Source organism: Pogona vitticeps, chromosome 1, assembly GCF_051106095.1.
Source record: "Pogona vitticeps strain Pit_001003342236 chromosome 1, PviZW2.1, whole genome shotgun sequence".
In the NCBI taxonomy this organism is placed as follows: Eukaryota; Metazoa; Chordata; class Lepidosauria; order Squamata; family Agamidae; genus Pogona; species Pogona vitticeps.
The window spans coordinates 168,789,054-168,812,244 of record NC_135783.1 but is presented as its reverse complement, the minus strand read 5'-3'; the positions used below and the strand labels follow the sequence as shown (position 1 = coordinate 168,812,244).

General features: G+C 40.5%; 1 protein-coding gene across 2 annotated transcripts in view; it reads left to right on the top strand.

Annotated features, from left to right (window-relative positions):
• C1H21orf58 (chromosome 1 C21orf58 homolog) overlaps positions 1 to 15,216 on the top strand; it is a 29,481-nt gene extending 14,265 nt beyond the window's left edge. Inside the window, exons 4-9 of one of the 2 annotated variants that reach the window (XM_020789899.3) lie at positions 1,201 to 1,347; positions 5,545 to 5,659; positions 11,728 to 11,867; positions 12,651 to 12,850; positions 13,526 to 13,594; positions 14,945 to 15,216. In XM_020789899.3, the coding sequence (XP_020645558.2) occupies positions 1,201 to 1,347; positions 5,545 to 5,659; positions 11,728 to 11,867; positions 12,651 to 12,850; positions 13,526 to 13,568 (645 nt within the window). In that variant the 3' untranslated portion in view covers positions 13,569 to 13,594; positions 14,945 to 15,216. The remainder of the gene's footprint in view (positions 1 to 1,200; positions 1,348 to 5,544; positions 5,660 to 11,727; positions 11,868 to 12,650; positions 12,851 to 13,525; positions 13,595 to 14,944) is intronic. The other variant, XM_072976816.2, reaches the window with a different exon arrangement.
• Positions 15,217 to 23,191: the final 7,975 nt, after the last annotated feature.

Here is a 23,191-nt window from a genome sequence, read left to right as displayed (position 1 = left end):
CATATTACTGATTTGTTTTTTTAAAAATACTTATCTATTATATATTTTCTTTCCAACAAGCTTATTTCATCCTCAACATTTTAAATGTGTTTTTCTTGTTAAAATTATGTGATTCCCTGTTTCTCATTATCATTGATTTCATAGTGCCCTGGCTAGAACCTTCCCTGTCATTTATTTCCTGTATTTCCATCACTTCTTTTTCTATTTTATCTATTATTTTCTTTTGCTCAAAAATACTAGTATCTAATCTTCTGTTTTTTCTATAATCACATTTGAGGTTCCCAGAGTAGTGTAGTGAATATAGTGATGGACTAGGACTCTGGGTTCAAATCCCCACTCAGCCATGGAAACTGACTGGGGGAGTGGAACTGGTAAAACCACTCCTTAAATATCTCACTTACCTTAAAAGCCCTATTAGGGTCGCTATCAGTCGCTTCTGACTTGACCGCACAGAATATACAAAAACACTTGGCAGAATCATGTGGACTGTTGTGTACAGTTGGGCAAGATCGTTAATGATAGACACTGGAAATCAATTAATTAACAAATCTCTGTAAAAATTCACTTTAGTAATTTAAAATCATGGTCAGATGATGACCATCAGATTCTCCTACCAATCTGTGTCCCCTTAATCACCATATTTATTGGTAGGACAATCTGATTCTATAGCACAAGTCTTCAAAAGTGGGTTCTACAGCAAAATATTAAGTCAAACGGGAAAAAAGACCTGGAATTAATGATAAATTATTCATCATTTGCTGTAAATGCTATCTTTCAATGCAGTCTGTGTTTTTAACCTGACATCTTTTTTTCGGTGTAACACACTTATATATTTCTTGCTTTCAGCTACATCATTTGGTTGATGTATCTGCTAAACAAATCTATCTGTTAAACAAATCTATACATACAATGACTTTTTAAGAAATTCTGTTGAGATTGACATTCTTAGGCACATTCCATACAGACTGCTAAATCCTAGCACAACATCTCTTGGTTAGGAAGGAAATTCTCAGAGCGGACCGAGTTATTTTCTGTTATAAAGTAATTTATTTCGTAACAACTTTTCTGTCCTGGAGGGCTATATGTCGTATCAGTTAGTGGATCAGAGTCCTGTGTTTTTAAAATAATTTGGAATCTCTTATTTCAGAAGGGTTCCTTTAGCAAATATATTCACCTCATATGCATTTGGGGGTACTCTAGGAGCAAAAACTTTTGGAAGAACTTTCACTACCACCTGAATTGCCAAAAATTCAAAAAAAGCACTTCATACCAGATCATATCTACCAGACTCCTCCTCCTTCTCTTCCTCCTGCTGTATCTGAACAACCAAGGATTATCCAGCAGACAGTAAGTGCTCTATATTCTATCCTGAAATGGTGAAATCCAAATTAACAGGCTCTTAAAAACAAACAGGGACAAATTATTTGGGAGTCCTATAGCAGTATAATCAAATCCATTAAAAATAAACCAAATTCTTCACATGAAGACCCCAGATTGTTTCAGTGCTAGTGTTCCCACAGTTTGATATGGGCCCAAGCACATGATAATTCCTTAGTCTCCTTTCATATATAGTTCATACAGAGGTGATATAGCACTAAACAAATGTATCAATGCAGCCATAATGAGAACTAGCACTAAACATGGTAGTTTGTTTTAACAAAAACTGAATAACTGCTTTGGGGCAACTAGGGAGAAAAACTGCAGGCGTGGATGTTCCCACTCTCCCAGAACATCACACCTCATCTTATTAGATCACCACAACATTACCCAGAGCCGCACACTCCTTGAAATAAAACAAAGTAGAAGCCTCCAGCAGCACAGGAGAAACTCCAAATCAGAAGCAAAAAGGGCTAGGTTGGTTTGCAGTGGCCTTTGAGTCATGTGATCATTGAAAAATGCTTGAAGTACTCCCATGCTAATTGCAGAGCAAATCCCAAAGTATTTGTTGAAGTAGCAGCAGCCTGAATTTCTGCCCTAAATACCTTAAAGTTGTCGGTTCTCTTGTTACCTAACCCACATCCTACATAGCTGTGCCCTGCTTCTGAGTGGTAAGAGGTTCTAGTGGATTCCATCACTGACCTATGTTTCTGTTTTTCTGGAAGAAATCATGACAAAGTTTCCCCTCAAGATGCATGTGTAAACAGATAGGCTATTACTGCATTGGTCCTAATGCAGGCAAGTACAGATTCATACACAGCAATTTCAGGAATCAAAATGTGCACAATAATTGCAAAAATCTATGCTAAAACTTCACTATAGTAAAACTTCATATACAGTGGTGCCTCGCTTAACGAGTGCACCGTTTAACGAAAAATCCGTATAGCGATCCCTTTTTGGGGATCGCTATACGGATCAGCCCCAATCGCCGCACTCGCTTTGCGACGATTGGGGCTCTGGCGGCCATTTTGGAGCCGCCGAACAGCTGATCGGCGGCTCCAAAATGGCCGCCGCATGACCCGAAATGGCCCCTATCAGCGTTTTCACGCCCTCCCCTTGCTTAGGGAGGTCGCGAAAACGCTGATAGGGGCCATTTCGGGTCATCCGGCGGCCATTTTGGAGCCGCCGATCAGCTGATCGGCGGCTCCAAAATGGCCGCCGGAGCGAAAACATCGCTGGAGGGGGTAAGTTTAGACACTTATTGGAACGCATTAAACTAAGTTTAATGCGTTCCAGTAGGTTTTCCTGCCCCGCACAGCGATGTTTTCGTATAGCGAAGGTTAATCCGGAACGGATTAACCTCGCTATACGGGGCACCACTGTATAGCAAGCAGTAAGTGAATAAAACAATTAACAAGATTGTAAAATACAATTGCTTCAGAATATGGAGCTATTAACTTGAGGAAACATAATTGTCAATGAAGAGAGGGTTCTAAGACCCAAGGCCCAATGATAAGGCCTGTATCAGTGATATAAAGGAAGGGGAACAACATGAAGAGTATGTATGCAACAACTCAGGGACCAGAATGCTACCGTGGCACCCTGGAGTCCTTGGCCCTGGCAATTTTTAAAATAAAAATTGGCTCAAAAAGTTACCTCTAAAAGGAGGGGGGGTCATCACCCTTGCCCCCAAATCAAAAATTTTAAAGTATTTTTACCATTTGATTACATCACAAGGCTCCATCTCGACAACCCTTAGTGTCTATGTGTTCGTACCATCCAGGTCCAAACACTCATCAGGTGGCTATCTACCAGCCACTTCAAAAGCTTAAGGCAGTCGTGAGGTATTTGTAGCTCCTGTCAGCCAATACTTTCCAGCCCCTCAGAACAATGGAGACCGTTCTTCCAGATCGGCCTCCCCAGCCTCGATCTACTCAGCGAGCCTACCGACATACCCACTGAATAGGCAGCAACCTCCTTTTCGACATCACAGAGATATCAGCTCTGATATCAATGATTCTCTATGCCCGCCCTCATCCATGGTCGACAGCTGACTCTCGACAGCAACATCCACCTCAACATAGAGTCTGTCAATATCCAGATGTTGACTTCCCGAGTATGCACCTCCACCCATGGACACAAGATCGACATTGGTGGCAGCCAATGACCCTCATCATTGACAGAGGTCTATGGACATGCCTCTTCCTTTGGTAGCACGCCACCAAGAACATTACTATGGCCCACAACCTCTGAACCCCAAACTTGATCAACGCTCGATTGACTCCAGACTCAATCCCGAAATCTCAGATCGAGGATCTCGGCCACAAACGCCATTGGTACTTATAACCAGATTCTGACTTGGTGGATGTGAATCCTCTATCCCCCGCAGAAAATTTCCAGACATATGCCCAACTCATAGTTCGCATGTCTAAATCTTTAGATATGCAGATCCATCGCCCAACAACAGAACTGGCGGGTCATCTCTACAATCCCATTTCAAAAGATACCACTGCCCCAGTCCATATCTCCATGTTACCATCCCTACTCAGCACTGCACAATGGTCCTGGACTAAACCGGCCTCTTCGCATTCGGTATCAAAACAAATCAGCAATCTCTACCAAATCCATGATCTTGGAGCATTAAACAACCAGCTCCGAACTCGATATTCATTGAGGCCTCGCAATCTCAATCTCGACTCCATCGAACCCTCATTCCACCCAATAAGGACAGTAGGAGAATCAATTCTATGGACAGATGGCTCTACTCCTCAGCAGCTTTTATAATGAGAGTAGCAAACTACCAAGGAGCCATGGGAGCTTACCAACTCTTCCTTTGGGACAATATGACAACCTTCATTGACTCCTTACCAGAGGACAAGAAGGTACTTGCACAAACCTTTCAACAAGAAGGCCTTTCTGTTGCCAAACAACAAATGTTTTCCGCCAAACACACTGTTGATGCCACAGCAAAATCGATGGCTACATCTGTGGCATTAAGACGTTTTTCTTGGTTATGCACGGCTGGTCTTGCAGAAGATGCTCAAGCATGCATCGAAGACCTTCCTTTTGATGGCACGAACTTTTTAATGCTGAAATGGATGACATCTTAGAGAACATTCAAAAGAAGCATTGGGGTGTCTACCCGGCATATCAACAACGCCCTCAACGTAACCAACATAAATTGACTACTGAACTTAAGATGAAAAGAGGGGGAAATAAGTCCAAATATTTTTATGCTATTTGGGGTATATTTGTTAAATTTGTATTAGTGAAAGAAAAGGGGAAAGCCTCTAAACAACAATCAATACAATTTTGGAAAGGAAGTTGGTATTAAAAGTATTATTCCAAGGGGTCCCATGGGTATGGGGTGCACGGCGGTTTAGAATCTATTGTAAGTATTTTGTATTTTTGTATTTGTTATTGTTTTGAAAATTTTTAAAAATAATTTTAAAAAGATGTAAATAATCCTATCATGTTATCTTTTCCATTTACATTTCTAAGCTGTGATGACACTGAAACTAAGTTTGTGTAGCATTTGTAGTATTTGACAAAAGGTAGGCACAGTTTGCTACATAGTATCTTTATTAGTTCTGTGTTAACGAGAGATTGCCATTGTATAATTTTTAAAAATAAAGTATGTTACTTTTTTGTATTATTTTAAAATAATATTGGACTGAAAATAATTACAGTGGTGCCCCGCTTAACGGGCGCCCCATTTAACAATGAATCCGCATAGCGATTAAGTTTTTGCGATCACTTTTGCGATCGCATTGCAATGTTTTAGATAGTAAAAAATCGCTTTGCGATGATCGGTAAGCTGTTTCGCTTACCGATTTTCGCATAGTGATGTTTTTTAACAGCTTATCGGCGGTTCCAAAATGGCCGCTGGGTAAAAAATTGGCCACCCGCTGTGTTTTCGCGCGGTTTCCTCGCTTACCGGGCAGCGAAAATGGCGGCCGTATGGAGGATTTTCACTTAAATGGGTTTTAATGCATTCCTATGGGCTTTTTATTTCCGCATATCGATGAATCCGTATAGCAACGATTTTTGCAGAACGGATTATCGTTGCTATGCGGGGCACCACTGTATTGGTCTAAAATTATTAGTCTACTGGCTGCTACAATTTGATCCCTAACAATTCTTTTTTTACCTTCCTTCTTTTCTAAGCTGCCTCAACAACCAGCCACAATTATTCAACAGATACCTCAACATCCACCTCTCATCACCCAGATTCCACCTCCACAGCTTTACCCAGCATCTCACCCTGGGAGTATTAAAGAAGGTGAACATTAATGTGCTAAATCTACAATTCTGTACATCGTGGTGAGCAAGCCCATGGCACTCAAAGACCATATTACAGATTCACTAGTGTCCTGAGTGCTGCAGTTCTGACCAACAAGGCCAAAGGGGGAGGGGTGTGCCCAAATTGTCTTCTTATTTTTTTTCCTGTATAAAGAAATAGTGACCAGAACCCCGCTGGTGTGTGTGTGTGTGTGTGTGAAGTTTGCATTAATTGCCACACATAATTGATGAGGTGCTAGAGTTGTGTGCCAGGTCACGTTTCTGATTGAACAAATAAGGTATACATTAGGACCTCATCATGAGCTGCAATTATTCAATGTAAGTTATGAAAATGCTTTATTTATTTATTTATTTATTTATTTATTTATTTATTTATTTATTTATTTATTTATTTATTTATTCCATTTACTATATGCTGCCTATCTGGTCATTACGAAATGCCAGTAACATTCCAGCCAGAAATTTTCATAGGTTTAATTCTTTATTTGAATTTTACTAATTTTCATAGAATCATAAAATAGTGAGTTTGGAAGGGGCCTATAAGGCCATCAGGTCCAATCCCCTGCTCAGGGCAGGAATACAATCAAAGCATATCTGCCAGCTGATTATCTACGTTTCTCTTAGCTTCATTGGCTTCCAATCTGTTTCTGGGCACAATTCAAAGTGTTGGTTTTAACCTATAAAGCCCTAAACGGTTTGAGTCCAAGCTATCTAAAAGACCACCTGTCCCTCTATGAGCCCACCTGGACTTGAAGATTATCAGAGGAGACGCATTTGGTGGGGACATAGGAGAGGGCCTTCTCTGTTGCTGCTTCCAGGCTCTGGAACTCCCTCCCCTGGGACACTAGGTTGGCCCCATCTTTGCTGTCCTTCTGCAAGCAAAGACCTTTCTTTTCAAGCAGGCTTTTCTTTAATGACTGGTGGTCTGAGAGGGGTTTTAAATAGACTGTTGTGTTCTGTTGTTTTAAATTTGTTTTAATACAGTGGTGCCTCTCATTACTATGTTAATTCATTCCAGAGAAATCGCTGTAGAATGAAAACATCATAAAATGATTTTTAAAAGCCCATAGAAACACATTAAAACCTGATTAATGCATTCCTATGGGCTTGAAACTCACCGTCCAGCGAAGATCCTCCATAGCGCGGCCATTTTCGCTGCCCGTGCAGCGAGGAATCCGTCCCAGAAAACAGCGGGTGGCCATTTTGAAACCGCCGATCAGCTGTGCAAAAATCATCGTTTTGCGATGATCGGTTAGCGAAGCAGGGAACCAATCATCGCAAAGCGAAAAAAACCCATAGGAAACATTGTTTTGCGATCGCTTTTGCAATCACAAAAACTTTGTCGTTATGCAATTTCGTCGTAAAACGAAGCGCTCGTCTTGCAAGGCACCACTCTATTGATCTTAGTTACCATTTTAATATAGAATAATAGAAAAGTGAAGTTGGAAGAGGCCTACAAGGCCATCAATTCCAACCCCCTGCTCAATGGAGGAATACAATCAAAACATATCTGCCAGGTGATTAAATTTTTCTTGAATGCCTCCAGTACTGGAGCACTCACCAACTCCTGAGGTAACTGATTCCACTTTCGTACTGCTCTAATGGTTGGGAAGTTTTTCCTGATATTCAACCGAAATCTGGCTTCCTTTAGCTTGAGCCCATTGTTGCATGTCCTGAACTCTGAGATGATCAAGAACAGATCTTGCCCCTCTGTATGACAGCCTTTCAGATCTTTGAAAAGTGCTGTCATATCACCTCTCAATCTTCTTTTCTCAAGGCTAAACATGTCCAATTCTTTCAGCCTTTCCTCATAAGGCTTGTTTTCCAGCTCCCCAATCATCCTTGTTGCGCTCCTCTGAACTTGTTCCAATTCGTTAGCCTCCTTCTTAATGTGTGGTGTCCAGAATTGGACACAATAAGGTGAGGCCTAACTAGTGCTGAATAGAGGGTGACTAGCACCTCGCCAAATTTTGAAACTATTAATGCAGCCTAAAATAACATTTGCCTTTTTTGTAGCCACATCACACTGTTTGCTCATATTTACCTTATGATTTACGACAATTCCAAGATCTTTCTCCCTTGTAGTTTTGCTGAGCCAGATATCCCCCATCTTGTAACTGTGGAATTGGTTTCTTTTTCCAAGGTGCAGTACTTTGCACTTCTCCCTGTTGAATTTCATTCGGCCCCGTGCTCCATCTTATCAAGGTCATTTTGAATTTTGTTTCTGTCTTCTAGGTTATTAGCTATTCCATCAAAGTTTGTCCTTATTTAATATTTGTATATTTACTGTTTTAGCTTTTAAATACTGTTTTAGTGATGTAAGCCACCTGGGTCCTTTTGGGGAGAAAGGCAGCATAGAAATATTTGAAATAAATAAATAAATAAATAGATACATACACGCACGCACGCACGCACGCACGCACGCACGCACACATACATACATACATACATACATACATACATACATACATACATACATACATACATACATACATACTCCTTTTGTTTTATGCCCCAACTACATTGATCTAGATGCTCTCAATGGGACAGCCAATTCCTCCTCCTATATTTCTGTGCAGGAGTGTGTATTTTTTTACATATACTGCAACTCCACCTCCCTTTCTATTCTTTCTGTTCTTTTTAAACACTTTATAATCTTCAATTACTGTATTCTGATCATGGGAGTCATCCCACCAAGTTTCAGTTATTCCTATCAAGTCATATTTACCCTCCTGAGGTAAGATTTCCAGATCTTATTTGTTTCCCATACTCCTGGCATTCGTATATAGACACTGGAGATTGTGTAATTTGTCGCTTGCTTTCCTTGTACATTTTTGTGAATTTTATTATTAATGTTAATGTTGTTATTGACCGCATTAGATCTGTTTGGTCTGTTCCTTTTATTGATCATATATTTATCTCTGTGCTTGTGTCTCCCTCCTCCTTCCAATTCAGTTTAAAGCCCTCCTGCTGAAGTTCTTCATGATGTGGCCAAACACATTCTTCCCAGTCCTTATGAGGTGCAAGCCATCTCCTCCTAGCAGCCCATCATCTAGAAAACCTAGCCCGTGATCCCAAAAATCCAAATCCCTCACTTCAATACCTTGTAGCCAGTCATTCGCCTGGAGTATTTTCCTTTTCCTTTCTATTCCTCTTCCAAATATTGGTAGGATGGATGAGAAAACTATCTGGGCTCCAAAGTCCTTAAGTTTCTGTCCTAGAGCTTCAAAATCTGATGTGGTATCTTTGAAGTTGCTGTTGGCTGCATCATTTGTTCCCACAGGAATGAGAAGGAAAGTATATGTATCTGTGGATTTATGAGTGATGGCAGTCCTTCTGTCACATCCCTAATCTGTGCTCCAGGGAGACAGCCTACCCGGTGGGTCCATGGATTTTCCCAGCATACTTCAGTTTCCATCCCACACAGTAGGGAGTCTCCTATTACAACTACTCTTCCCTTCCTCTCTTTGTAGGGTGTGAGCCTCTACTTGTCTGGGTTTCAGTCCCTCTCATATACTCATGTGAGGTCTTCTCTTTGACTTTGTCTGCTTGCTATCTCCCAGGTACCTCACTCAGAACCTGAAAGCAGTTTCACAGTTCCACCAATGAATATAGTCTTCTCCTTCTTTTGCTCCTAACTGTTACTCTTTTCCATGGTGCTTCCTCCATTATGTTTGCTCTTTCCCCTTCCTCTGCCTTCCCTTGTTGCTCTCCCCCCTTCAGTACCTCCATTGCCTGCAGCAGCTGCTGAAGAGTATACTTTGTCTTCCCTTATAGCCTTAAGTGTGGCGATTAAGTGCTCCAGTTCACTCACTTTTTCTTCTAATAGTGCCACCAGTTTGCACTTACTGTGTGTACAATGATTCAGAAATCATTATTATTAGTGGTGATTTCAGAGGATGAGGGGTGGCATACAGCCCACTGGCTGCGCTCTGCCCATCTGTGCTGGGAGTAATTGTGACCAAACTTGGCGGAATTGGCTTCCAAGTAAAAGTGCAGCAGGATAATCTCCACAGCTATGATTGTATAATGTCACGATTCCACATAGCCCCTGATTGTTTCACCAACCAAAGAGCTCACGCAACATGCCCCTCAGCTGCCACCAGTTGATTTCATCAGCAGTACCTATTATTAATTATAGATGTCCAGGCCATATGCCATTTTAAAAAGAACCAAATAGAAATTGTTTATTAATACAGGTGTTGACAGAGCAAGCAATGTTAACTCTTAAACAAACATTCTTCTTTATCCACCCTCAACCACCATTCTCCCACCCAAACTCCAAAATTCTCTAACACTCTAATTCTCCATCTCAAAACCCTATCTGAACCTTATCTAAATTCCTCCTCCTCCTGCTGAGTCTCTTATACCTCATGACTCTGCCTCTCCAGCACTCCCATTGGTCCATGCAAATAGTATATGAATATTCAGAGCACGTTACCATAGTCTTTCGAGACTGAAGGATGCCTAATGATTCATGAACTGAGCGAACACCACATTCCTCCCCCCTTAATAAGTTTGTTTTAGGAGTGAAAACTGAACAGTTTGCCCTCATAAACAAATGAAGGTTTATGAAAGAATACAAATATCAACCTCTTATATTATTTACATCACTAAGGATATATCACATTACTCTTACATCAACAAAGACATATTAACCTTTTGCATTACTCACATTAATACAAATTACATTACATTACCTTTGCATTAACAATGTGTGAAATGTTTCTTTGCAGGGAAAAGAGAGGTCTTATGTGACTTTGAAAAAAAGCTATAAATGAGATTGTGACCACATTCACAATAAGTGGTTAAGGAAGGATCCGGTAACAAGACATCCAGGATGTCTTCTTACCTTTTTTTCAGTACCCATGAAACATAATGAGCAGAATGATCTGGGCGACATTCTTCCTTGCCTAATGACTAAAATCCCATTTCAGCAACTTGCTTTAAGATCATATATCATAGGAGAATTCTAAAGTGTTTCCCAGTTTGTCGGAAAAAAGGTAATGCAGCCACAGTATGTGTGGTGTCTGAATTTGACTGAAACAGATGCTGAGGAGAGCTGTTTTCAAAATGGTCCCACCAGCTTCTGTCCCACCCATGAGGGGAAAGATATAGCATACAGAAATTGTTTCCTATTTTGGGAATGGAAAGATCCAAAGATAACACTGGAGGCATTCAAGAAAAACTATAATCACCTGGCAGATATGCTTTGATTGTACTGTATTCCTGTGTTGAGCAGGGGATTGAACTTGATGGCCTTTTCTATGATTCTATTATTCTTGTTTCTCATGCTACAAATAGCTGGACCCTTAGTAATAGGATAATGTGGATGTACTCTGCATTATCCAGAACAATTACATTTCTTCACGTCTGTTTTCCGCATAATGAATGGATAGTTCTTTAGCTAGATCTGTCCTTATAATCTCAGATGGACTGATTATTGACAGTGCATTTGGAATCCATCCGAAGCACACAAGGAATTCTAGCCATATCTTTAATTATTTCATGTACCACTGCTGTGCAGTTGTACACTTACTAATTTGCTTATATCATTTAGCTTTCTTGGTTTAAAATAAGAACATCACAACCTAAACCTAGTTACTCTTGGACTGTTTTTATTCCAAAAGGACACTAATCTCAAAATATGAAATCTTTAGAACAGGGATGTGTAATCTTTAAGGCAGGGATGTGAAACAATAATCTTACACGGTCACACCCTTGCACACAGATGCATTCACCACCACACATGCAAACAGACTCCAACATACATCTCAGCCTAAAGGAACAGAGAAGTTTAAACCTCTCCTCCCTTTTTTCTCATGTGTGTAGAAGTGAAAAAGTATTCCAATGCCCCAACAGTCCCTTCCCCACTCCAGCCCAACTGGAGCCTAATCAGCTAGGCAGCAGGGGAGAGTGTGTGGGATCTCACTGGCTTTGAAAGCTGTGCAGAGAATGGCCAATGGCAATAGATTTAGAGGCTATTTATCTTTTTCTATGTCATCAGCAAGTAGAAGCCTCTTAATATTCTTCTCCATGCTTTCATAGATATGGTGGAGATGATGCTAATGCAAAATGCACAGATGCACCAAATCATTATGCAGAACATGATGTTGAAATCTCTGCCATTGCCTGCTTCTTCACCAGTTAATGGGTATGGGATTCCTATGCTTCACTATGGACAACAGGTAATCTTATTTAAAATATAAAATAAAATTTGAATATTAACTGAAGGCAGCTGAGAAGCCAGAAGTCTCATTCAGTCCATCTGACTCTGGCACTACTGGGATGGGAATGCAATTGTGCTCTGAGGTTTGGGAAGAGGTTACTTTTCTCCTTCCTATTTTGGGCTTAAGACTTTGTCTATCAGTCCAGAAAAATGTCTTAACCCACGGCCACAACCAGAATAAAACCTGAGCCCCCATGGGAGCAGTAGGCATGACATTTTCAGCTACAAGACTCTGCTGATGTGCATTAGAGTTCTTCCTTGTGAATGTTTATATTTAAATCAGAAGAGTCAGGCCTTCAAATGAGGCCAACCTGAAAACATACTACCTCTGCTAGTCCTTCAAATAGAAGAATATCCTCCCTGGAAGATGACATGCGGCCACCCTAGATGGGAGCATGCACAAATGAAGCACCAAGGAGTGAATTGTTGTATTCTGAGTATGGAAATGCCTACATTTGATAGGGTCTTTTATCTAAAAAGAACAAAGGGGGGGGGAAGCCACCACAGTGAGAAAAAGGGAAGACTAATTGCTTCTATCATTTGTTGCAGTGGGAACTAAGGTTATGTTAAAAAAAGTTGATCAATCTCAGTCAAATAGAGGTTATGTTGTCTGTATGTCTGAAAAATAGAGAAGTAAGTCATAAAGTGGCAAACTGGGCATGCTTCTGTATTAGAAACTCATGTTGCCTGCCATGATCTCTATGGGTTTTTAACAAATGCTCATCTTTCTAAATTATCCAAGTTTAGTGCTCCTGTTCTGGTAAGACCAGAGAAGTCACGTCCATCAACAGTACATCATCATCTGTACACACCTTCAGGTGTTCCATCTCAGATTGGATTTTCCATGTGGCCTTCAGTAATGCCACCTGGCCTTGGCACACAGCTGGGGGGATTCCCTTCTGATGTTCATAATGTAGCTATTCCGGTTACTGCAACACACAGGTAAATCAACAGGTTGTCACATTAGCAACCTGGTTTTGCACTTCTGTGGTTACTTATGCCATCATGTACTTGTTTTCCTGTTAGCTATAATGCAACACCAAAATAAAATACATACAATAAATAACAAAACTCATGTTTCTAGATAGGTATAAAGGCAGCCAATATTTCATTCTAGCTAGTTTGATTCAATTATGTAGGCAAAGTCCAGGTTTCACTGAAACTCTCTGCTTCGAAATGTCATTGTATCAGACTGAGAACTCACACATTGTACAGGGCGAGGAGGTCTCCTCTTTTGTGGGCCTCCATCTATGGAATGCATTCCTAGGCCTGTGTGTTGCCACGCACAGTATGGCTGTCACCACACATGGCCACACCATCCTGAAATGAGCAGATATGACAGGCAAAGCAGACAGACAAGGCAGCAAATTGAAATTACCTATAAAACCAGTGGGCACAGTCCTCACATCGTTGCAAAGATGTCAGGCTGCAACAGCAAAGAATTATACATTCATTCTGTTTTAGAGAGAGAGAGAACTCACACATTGGATACTGCAATTATTACAATCATAATAAGTGCCTAACAAAAAATTTTTTAAAAAAGCAAAGATATATTTCGAATATTAAACTAATCCCTAACTGTAAATGTATATCTCTAATTGCACTTTTTTTTTGAAGTGTACAAACCAGTGGACTGCTTGGATTACCACCCAGTTTGTAGACATCAACAGTCCCTGACTAGCAAAGGTAACCAATGCATAGACTTCCTGCATGCATATCTCAAACTAACCCTTGCCTTCCTGCTAATAGCTTGGGATTTTATCCAGGCAAAGCTTGCTATGTGTTGCCATACAGTAGCAGCAGAGCTATTCAGATTAGCGTCCTGTAAAGGACACATGGACTTTTCAGGTCTCTCGGGTCTATGAAAGGATGAGGTGGAAAAGTCCAAACTCCAGGACATATCCAGATCTGGGATACATGTTGAGGTGGAGAAAGAAGGACAAATATCTTCACTTCTGGTGATTGCCCTTTGCATCCAGATTATTCCAGATTTCTCAGTTGATCCCTAAAATATTAGAGCTGGGTTATCAGAAGAAGGGCAGGTAAATGGTAGACCAGGATCTACTGTTAGATTTTTCTAAGTGATTGGTACTAGATTATCAAGGGCTTTCCCAGGAATTTAGTAATCATAACATCAAACAGCCTTTCCTCCTCCTAAATTGGACTGAAGAACAGGTTCGTATGCAGGCTCTGGTTCTCCTGTTTTTATTGTGGTTATGCGCCATCAAGTCAGAACCAACATGTAGGGCTTTCAAAGTAGGTTTTAGTAGTTCCACTCCCACCCTCCTGTGAACTTTCATTGCTCAGTGGGGATTTGAACCCAGGCCTACAGTAATAGATAGTCCTAGTCTATCACACTATCTACTACTGCACATGGGACTGTGTTTTCCCTAGTTCTCCTACTGCATACAAATTTAGGGGCTGAATATGTGTACAGAGTTACCTTGTACTGTAGTCTTGTCCAGCCGCATTTCTGCACCTGGTGGACTTGTTTTGTGATTGGTCATTGAAAAGTAAACACAGACTCTGTTTGCAAGTGTGATTGACACTCTAATAGAGCCATGTTACTGCAGAACTAAAGACAAGCTGAATGTACCTTGCTTAACCCTAGGCTAATTATTGCACCTTTATTTGTTCCTATGAATTCAAGAGTTTCTCCTTGATTAGACCACGCTGACTCAGAATTACTGTTTGTAGGATTAATTTTCCGACAAGAGCATGCTGACAGAAGAGCATGTAGTATCTAACAATGCTATGACACACACTTAGTTAATAGTTATTGCAACCATTTATTTTTGGCAGTAGGCCATTAATCTAAATCAATAGTGCATACCGGACCCCCAAAAAAAGATACATTAAGGATATGTGCTGCCTGACAGGGCAGGGCTGTTAGTGGAGAAAGCTTTACCATTACATGCAAGCTGTTTCCAAATTAGCACTTCCAGTTCTTTGCTTTTCTTCTTGCCTCCCTTGCTATAAAGCTACGGTGTTATTCTGTTTACATATGTTACAGATACTACCTGGTTTCTGTTATAGGTGGACAACAATAGGACACGGGTCACATACCTGAACTATCATGGAATGTCTTCATCCATTACTTTGGTTCACAGCAGGGATGGCTGACAGCCTGATTGTTTGCATGCCTACTCAAAATTAGATCCAGCTTAATTCAATGGTACTTGTGACGGCCTCCTCTCACGTCACAAAGGAGGTGTCAGGTCACTCTCACACACACTTTGTTCACGCTGCCACCAACCATTCCTTCATCTGAGACTCTTCAGGCAAATAAATGACTTTTAAAATAAAAACTTGTGTTTATTTATAATAACAGAAGAAATGATGAATCACTTTATCAACTAAAATAAAAAGGCAATCAGTAATAATAAAGTATCCCCTCATACACACTCTCTCTCAGACCTTCACTAACACAGTACTTTATAACATATACAAGCCCTAACTCCCTAAGTCCCTACCAGACCCTATCCAAGCCCTATCTGGTTCATATCATGTCCCTATCTTGGACCCTATCTAAGCCCTATCTGACTCACACCTCATTCACTCCCCCCTTAAATACAATGGCTCCACCCTCTGAAGTCCCACCTCCCGTCATGCTATAGGCAGATGAACTCCAGCCACAGCAATGACAGGCAGATGACATCATTGCTACCGTCACAGTACTTACTTCAAAGGAAAGTTGCATAGCATAGTATTTGCATAGTTTTATAACCAGACACAGAAATCCTATACAGTACTGTCTTATTGAAGAAAGAGTGGTGCTGCTATTACATCAGTATGTATCTTCATGCCAAACAAGGAGAGAAATTAAAATGCTAGGACACAACCCCAAACAGAACGGTTGTGGTGTCAGTCTTCTTGACAACACTACCAGCTCTTCCTGGTTATGGGCTGAAGGAGCAGAAATAACCAGCATATTAGTCAACTGGGAAAGAATCCAACCCAGTCACAGTGACCAGATCACTCCCAATATGTTTTCCAACACCCCACACAACACAACATCATCAAGGCATGGATGCTGTGAGAGTGCCAGTGCCTAGTACATCCTATACTCAGTAGTTCACATCTCCTTTTACCATTTGCACACAAATACACACATGGTGCTGAAAAGGGAAGGGAAGAATATAGCATTGTCCCAAAACAATCCCCTTGACTAGAGATCTACAGGGTTGAGCCTCATATAAAGAGGAAATCAATATTTTGTCATGTAGTGGAAAAGAGTGACCAGATCACACAGCGAGAGTAGCCATGCCTTCCTCTTGTATCAACAGCCCTCAGCATCTTATTAACTTGCTAGGAAACAAATCCCCCACTTCCTCAGCCACAGACAAGAAAATGGGGGATTGCAGGTTGTTTCAGGTCTTTTGACTGAGCAATCATATGTATGATTTGCAGAAGGCCATATGAAACAGCTCGATTTCGTAAACAAAAAGTGCAGCATTTAAATCTAGGATATAAAATGGTGCTAGGATTGACTAGGACCTCCTTCCCATACTGCTGGCATGTCTAAAAGCTCTGTGTTTGTTAGTTTCATAAAAATATAGCAATTACCTAGTATATTCATGGCTCGTAGCCACCTGTTGTCTTTGTCATTATTAGTTAAGGAACCTGCAAGGGTAAAAAAGCCTATCTAGAACACATGACCTGGCAACCCCGCAGACATAAAGGTGACATTGCTGCTAGTTGTGCCGGATTTCCTTTATTGTCTGCAGCAGACTGAGCCTGGGACGGGTGTAATTCACTTTCCTGTTGCATAGCTGTTCTATCAATGAATTTCCCCCAGTGTCTACTTCCCATCCCTGGGTGGGGGAGACTGAAAGCATGAGGGCCACATATTAGCTGGTAGAAATTCACTTTTGTAGTTAGTCACCAAATAATTTGTGAAGCGGCAGTGAGGGGGGTGGGGAGCTTGAAAACACTTCCAGCATTTTTTTCAGCCTTGCTCAATGTATACACTATACTCAACCAAGAAGTCACCAAACTCAGCTCGTTGTCTTCTTCAGTTTGGTATCCAGGAAGTTTCCTAATTCACGCAAGATTTTAACTGAATCCCATTGGCCATATTTTACTGTTCAGTCCCCACCCACCCCCATGCCATGCTCACATCTCTGTAAGGTGTGTGCATGTTTGGCCTGGATCAGGTGAAGAACCAGAGAAAGAGAGTTAGGGCACAAAGATGGAGACCAACAAAACCGAGAGGGACTATGGGACTTTGTATTTCTAGCTATAAGCCCTCATAGTAAGAAATTCAACTATTGAACTTTTTGAACTATGCTTTCAGTAAGTTGACAGAACACATCTGCTGCTGAGGGAGTGGAGCAAACCCGGGGTCTTAAGAAGACCGTGGTATGAGGATCCTCCTGAGCAAGCACATTGCACACATGCCCACTAAGTGATGGAAGACACATTAAGCATTCCACACTTCACATTAAGTGATAAGGACCATATATCTAGGGGGAAACAGAGAAACATCTAATGTGCATGCCCAGCTAGCAACCTGCCTAAAAATTATGAAAAGAGGGTCTGGGCAACCATAATTTGTCTCCTTAGACTAAAAGGCTTTCGGAACTAACTACTTTCTTTGGAACTTGGACATTCCAAATAAAGAATTTTTCAGTCTTTGGTGAGTATGTATGTGGTGTGAATGTGCTGAATGTATGGAACCCCTTTATTTAGAATTATAATCAATAGGTAATAAAGTACAGTGGTGCCTCGCTTGATGATGATAATCCATTCCAGCAAAATCGCTGTAGAACGAAATCGTCGTCAAGCGAAAGTAAAAAGCCCATTAAAATGCATTGAAAACCGCTCAATGCGTTCCAATGGGCAAAATACCTCAGTGTCTAGTGAAGATCCTCCATAGGGCAGCCATTTTCCGGTGCCTGTAAAGCGAAAAATCCTCCCTAAACACAGCAGGGAGCCATTCTGAACAGTGGGCGGCCATTTTGAAAACCCGACGATCAGCTGTTTTGATCATCGTAAAGTGAAAAATCAGTTTCCAAAGCAGGGAACCGACCATCATCAAGCGGATTTTCCTTATTTAAACATTGTTTTGTGATCGCTATTGCGATCACAAAAACCTCATCTTTAAGCAATTTCGTCATGGAGCGGGGTAATCGTTAAGCGGGGCATCACTGTATATTCATTTTGCATTTATTAATGTGTCTTGTGAGGTCCTTTGCTGTTTAATATTGTTCTTCTTGGGATACAAAAGATCCAGTAGTTACCCTTTTGTGACAGAAATGGCGCAGCGAGCAGGGTATCCTAAGGAGTAGGGTATCCCAAGGAACAGGGTTTCCCAAGAAGGGTTTCCAAACAGGGTATCCCAAGGAACAAGAAAACAATAAATAGCAAAGGAAAAGGGGTGAGAAAATATTGAACATTTGCCTTATTATTTTTCCTTATGTTTGTTGTGAGTGTGATATCTGTGAGTTCCTGAGGACTTGTGCTTCTCTCAATAAATTGTATTGCCTTTTGTTGTTGTTTTGACCCTGAAGTATGAAGAAATAGTATATATGTGTTTTTGACCTTGTTTTAGGCTAATTTTCTGTGCTTCAAATTTTTCTTTGTCTGGCTCTCCCTCTAATCCCTCCCCTGTATCTCCCTGACTATTCGGAATTTCTCTTTTCTCTGAGATTTTCCAAGCACTACACTTTTGAAGAGTTTAATATTTTTCATTTATAAGAAGTAGTTTTATTTCCTGTGATCTGCTTTTCAGCCTATAGCCTGAAAGCTGTGTCTATAGATAAAGGCCAACTAATGTTGTTGGAACTGAAGGCGGATACAAATGGTTTTGATAGTCCAAATGTTGTATAGCCTGAAAGCTGTTTTCTGTAAATAAAGACCAACCAGTATTGTTGGAGCTATGGCTGATTCTTTGTTGTCCAATTACCAAGACTTCTCCTGTATATAAAGGATGCTGAATTAAGCATAGTCTAGGTGACTTTGTTTAACATCTGAATACTCAACAGGGAAAGTAGTGCTAATTTTCACTCTGTTGTACATAAAAGGGACTCAGGTATGATGTGGGGGTGGTGGTTTGAGTCTGTGGAAAACTAGCACTTCCGAATAAACCAATTCACAGCGTTTTTGCTTTTTCCCCTCAAGTTTCCTCACAAACTTAAAATTCTTCCAGTGTCTTTTCTTTTACTATCTGTTCTCCTTGCTCATTCATTCCTATTTTATGCTTATTGGAAATACTGACTGTTGAGCATTGTTTAGTACTAAGAATAAAATACATCAGGTAATCATTAGTAACAGCTTTTAAAAGTTTTGCATTTGTGTAGTTTTTGGGAAGAGGTGACTGTGATGTTTACCATGTGACCCTTGCTTCCTCAAACAGAGGCTCACGCTGTCCTCTCACCAGCAGATATCAATTGAGAAGCTACTTCTCTTTCTCACTGCCACCAGTGGATTTCCATTATCCACAACGTAAAATACTTTATTCAGACACTTGCTGCCAAGATAATTGATTTATTGAAGTGTATTAAATTATATTGGAATCACAGATGTTATTTATTCAGTGCATACAATCAACTCAGTATCATATACCTTTTGCCACCACCTGCTCTATCTATATATCTGTTTTTCTATACCAGCTTATCTCTATCTTCTTACTATCTCTCTGTCTATCTCTCTTGATCTTATTTCCAACTGCTATCTTTCATTCTCTAACTGCCACTCTCACTCTGCCACACCTTGTATTTGCCGACTCTGCCCCTCCACTCCTCCCATAGGCTCATGCAAATAAGATCTGGACAGGAGTGACATGGGTCCAATCGTCACATACCTCCCCCCTAGGAAAAGTTAGTTTCATGGGGGAAACCTTGTTTACCCTCATGAACAACAAAATATGCTGGGAACAGGTCATCCAAAACATCATAACAATAATATGCTAACCATTAAACCACGTACCATATGTTTCTCTAACACAATAAATTTATCATATATAATACTTCTATACATCTTATTTTAGATTTTTTTCTCTCCTTTACTATTTTTAGCAAATCAAACTTATTACTTTAAATCTTTAAACCAATCAGTACAATTATAACCATGTTGCATTAATTATATTAATTCAACTCCCCTTACTTTTACATTTATACTACTACTTACTGTTATTTCAACATGACTTTGCAATTTAATTACATTTCAAAACTTAGGCAATACCATTACATTTCTTACAACTTTGCAACATTACACTTTTTTCCATTCATCCATTAGTCCTCTGGTCTTCGAGATAACGCGTCAGCCACCACGTTCTGGGTTCCCTTCACATGAATCTCAAAAGTCCTGCAAGATTAGGGCCCACCTCATCAGTTTGTTGTTATTGGCCCAAATAGTCCTTAGTCACAAAAGTGGGCAAATGTCTCACCTGCCTGCAATTTCTTGCTGAGGTAGGTCACCAGATGATGGTTTCTGTCATTGTCAGCTTGGCTCAGCAGAGCTCCCAGCCCAGATTGGTAGTCAACACTGTCTTCAATCTGACCAAAGGCTTCCTCACAGTCGACCATCCAAAGGATTTTCTCCGCTTGTCTTTTGTGGGTGAGGTTAGACAAAGGGGCAGCTATCTCGCTAAAGTTAGGTACAAAGTGACGATAGTAGCCGGCTAACCCTAGAAAAGCTCTAATTTTTTTTCTTGGATGTTGGCTTGGGCCAATTTTTAATTGCCTCTATTTTTGATTCATTGGGTTTGATTATGCCTCCATCTACTACATGGCCTAAATATTTTACTTCTGAGCTTCCCAGTGGGCATTTACTTGCTTTAACTGTCAACCCAGCTTCATGTAGTCTTTGTAATACTGTCTCTAGGTGGATTTTGTGCTTTCCCCAAGTCTCTATTTTATGCCCAACACCCTTGGCTATACCAGGCTAATTAGAAAAGACGTGCTTATATTTTTGCAATAATACTCTGGCTTCTTCTTGTTGCCCTGGTGCTAGAGTAAGGCTACTTTTGACTTCCTCAAGGTTATACTGGGGTACACCCCTTCCTTCCCAATACAATAATTTAGGTTTTTCCTTGGGCGTTTCTTTGATGGCATACCAAACATAATTTTCCTTCCTATAATATGGTTTAATCATGTTTACATGCACAACCCTTCTGCCTTCTCCCTCTGTCTGCAATACATAGTTCACGTCACTCATTTTGGAGATCACTTTAGATGAAACTGACCATGTTAATGGAAGTTTGTTCCCTTTAGTGGGTCACAGCATAAAAACTTCATCTCCAGGATTAAATACTCTTTATCTGGCCCTCTTGTTGTACCATTGATTTTGTTTTCCCTGATTGCTCTTTAAATTCTCAGCTGTATATGCTCAGCTGTATATGCTCATTTGCATTAGGGTACCATTAAATTTCTCTACTAATCTATTTGTCTGGGGGTGATAAGGGGATGATGTGATGTGAGTAATGCCACAGACTTGCCAAAATCTTTACATTAATTTGGATGTAAATGAGGCTCCCAAATTGGTAACTATCTCAGAAGCGAAAACCATGTGACACCTATAAGGGCATGTTTCAATATTCTGCCAAGGTACTGTTTCTGGATACCTGTTGGCATAATCAATTATAAATAAAATAAATCTATTTCCACACTTGGTAATTTTTGGTAGGGGTCCCACTAGGTCTATGCCTATTCATTGAAAGGGGTCGAGATGATTGGCAACGGGCACAGTTTAGCTTTGATCTTGTCATTCCCAGTACCCTGTCTTTGGCAGGTGTCACAGCTTTGACAATATAGCTTGACCTGCTTCCCCATCCCCGGCCAATAGAAGTTTTGCACAATCCTTTGCTTAGTACGACAGATTCCTAAATGGGCTGAAAATATGTCTTTAATGAGTCTTTTCTACAATTCTATCTCTGTCTTTGAAAGGCACCAACAGCTGTCGGTGTATGCTTTCCCCTTACCCTCATAAGGTTAACTAGGATCTCTCTGTATAATAGGTCTTCCTTTATACAGTATTTTTCGGGAGTTAGGGGCCCTTCCTTAGCTTGTCCAAAGCATTCACTTAAGGTAAGGTTTTCCCTCTGTTCTCTTCTAAAAGATAGATTATTAGGATTCCTCATGGTAACTATATCAGCTAATTCAGTCCCTTCTCTTAGTTCAGTAAGAGTTTCATTGTTGCCCTCAGTGGCTTCAGTTTGCCATCCCTGAGACTGAGTGGTCACTAAAACATGCTGCACATGCTCAGATAAATCCAGGCCTATTAAACATGGGGCAGGAATTTGATCAGATATGGCTACTTTCCAATCTCCTGACCATCCCTTATATCTTATGGGAATTTTTGCCATGGGCAACACCACAATTTCAGCTCCAATACCTTTAATATAAATGTTTTCATGAGCTAGCATATTTTCCTTAGGGATTATATCTGGGTGACATAATGTAACTTGTGACCATGAATCTTTTAGTGCTAGAAGTGTATTAAATTATATTGGAATCACAGATGTTATTTGTTCAGTTCATACAATCAGCTCAGTATCATGTACCTTTTGCCTCCACCTGCTCTATCTAGGTATCTGTTTATCTGTACCAGCTTATCTCTATCTCTCTTCTGACTATCTGTCTGACTATCTCTCTGTCTCTCTTGATCTTATTTCCAACTCCCTATCTTATTTCTAACTGCCACTCTCACTCTGCCACACCTTCTTGCATTTGCCGACTCCAACCCTCCACTCCTCCCATAGGCTGCTGCAAATGAAATCTGAACATGAGTGACAGGAGTGACGTGGGGCTGATCGTCACAGAGATAATAAAAAGCAGGTAGCTCTTGGAAAAGGGTGGGCCTGTTGAGAAATAGTGGAAGAATATAGATCAGAAAGATCTGTTGTCATATGCAATGTTATTGGTAATTTTGCCTGTACAGTTTGAAAGTACTATATAAGTAGGTAGTTTCTAATGCTAGGAGAGGGGCCTGTTGTCATATGCAATGTTATTGGTAATTTTGCCTGTACAGATTGAAAGTACTGTATAAGTAGGTAGTTTCTAATGCTAGGAGAGCCTACAAAGGTAGATTACTTTTTGCTTAAAGCAAACTCTGCGAGACTAGAGTCCTTGGTCAGTTTTTGTAGAAGGGATTAAAATTGCACCATGTTGAGGGACGGAGGTCCCAGCCAGCATCAGGATACTCTGTATTGTCTGTAAAAACACATACAGAGAATCTTGCATAGTAACTATTGAAGCTGATACTCATGTGAAGAGACACACTGAAACATGTCAACAAAAATGTCTTGGATTACAAAAAGCAAAGGATAAAAGTGATAGAAGC